Source organism: Trichinella spiralis (assembly GCF_000181795.1).
Source record: "Trichinella spiralis strain ISS 195 chromosome Unknown Scfld2544, whole genome shotgun sequence".
Taxonomy (NCBI): Eukaryota; Metazoa; Nematoda; class Enoplea; order Trichinellida; family Trichinellidae; genus Trichinella; species Trichinella spiralis.
Window position 1 is genome coordinate 1 of NW_003529483.1, and position 1,294 is coordinate 1,294.

A 1,294-nucleotide genomic window follows, 5' to 3' on the forward strand; every position below is an offset into this window, starting at 1 on the left:
CTATTACAAAATCATACTTCCTGTCATGTTGAACCGGTAAAAACTGTCTAACATTAACGTTGTCATGACGAATATTACCAAATGGTTGGCCATGAGTCAGGAGTTTTAAAGCGAGATCGTTCATTTTTGAACTAACATCCACCATGTAATATTCACTAATTTTGCCAGGCCATGTTGATTCGCATGCCCAAAATGTACTACCGACGCCGGATCCAAAATCGAAAACATGCTCAGGACATATTTCAGGATTTCTTGCTTTGATTTGATCTAAGATGCGTTTCATCACTGCATACTGTGATGCAAAGCGAGCCATCAAATAAGCTAAACATTTCGTTTCAGTGTTGTAAACTTTAGGCTTCCAGTAATACAATACTGATTTCAGTTTTTTCAACATTCGCCCTCTTAAATTCTTTTGCCTCAGCTCTTTATCCTCATCCGATTCATCGGCCGGTGGCCACTGGTTACCACCTTTTTCCGCTTTTATTCGATCCTGCTCATGGAGAGTTTGAAAAATTTTCAAAGCTTCATTGCGTATTTCTTCTTCAGAAGCAGGCGGTTTGCGCATAGATAGAAAATTGTTCAGTTTCTTTGCTTCCAATTTGATTATTTTCATCGAATCTGCAGAATCGAGTACATTCAAAATTATTCGATGCAATTCGTCCGGCAAATCAACTATGGCAGAGCTGAACCGACCAGGATGTTTGCGAGGTTTAAATTTTAACTCTGGATTACATGCAGTTTTCTCAATGTTCGCATCAACAACAATTTTACACTGCTTACAATTTACACTGCGTTGAACATTTTGTGTAAAAAAACAAAACCCAAAAATTAACAAACGGGGAAAGTAGACGAAAACAATTGAAACCCATAAACAAATGTAAATTATTTCATACAACGACTAATAACCTTCATCTGAAACTGTGTACTTATAATCTGGAAAGCGTTTTTTTAAATTGAACAGTTTTTTCATGACCTGTTTTGCCAAATCCTGTAAAAAATTCAAAAAAATATAAAATAAGTACATTCCGTTTCATAAATTTCGTGCAATATAATTCACTTCTAGCGGATTTATACAACCAATTAAATACGAAATAATAAACGTTTTCTTTTTTTGTTTCTTTAATGGTCTTGTTTTATATATAATATGTATTTAGTGCAAAAAAATTGAAATGGTTAGCGGAGGATTAGCATGAACTCCTTTTTACAAAAAAAAAATTCTTAAAATTCATTTTCCAAACCTGGCTTACTCAAACCAAATAATTCCAATCAAAAAAATTCCAAATTATTTAAACCT

The 1,294-nt window shown here is 33.8% G+C and overlaps 1 protein-coding gene across 1 annotated transcript; it reads right to left on the reverse strand.

Moving 5' to 3' along the window:
• Positions 1 to 17: 17 nt before the first annotated feature.
• On the reverse strand, positions 18 to 970 carry Tsp_14744 (conserved hypothetical protein; the record flags this gene model as incomplete). The annotated part of the gene is made up of 2 exons (XM_003368383.1): positions 907 to 970; positions 18 to 723 (listed from the first exon to the last, which is right to left on the reverse strand). Coding segments are annotated over exons 1-2 (770 nt in total), but the record flags the coding sequence as incomplete, so codon positions are not given.
• Positions 971 to 1,294: the final 324 nt, after the last annotated feature.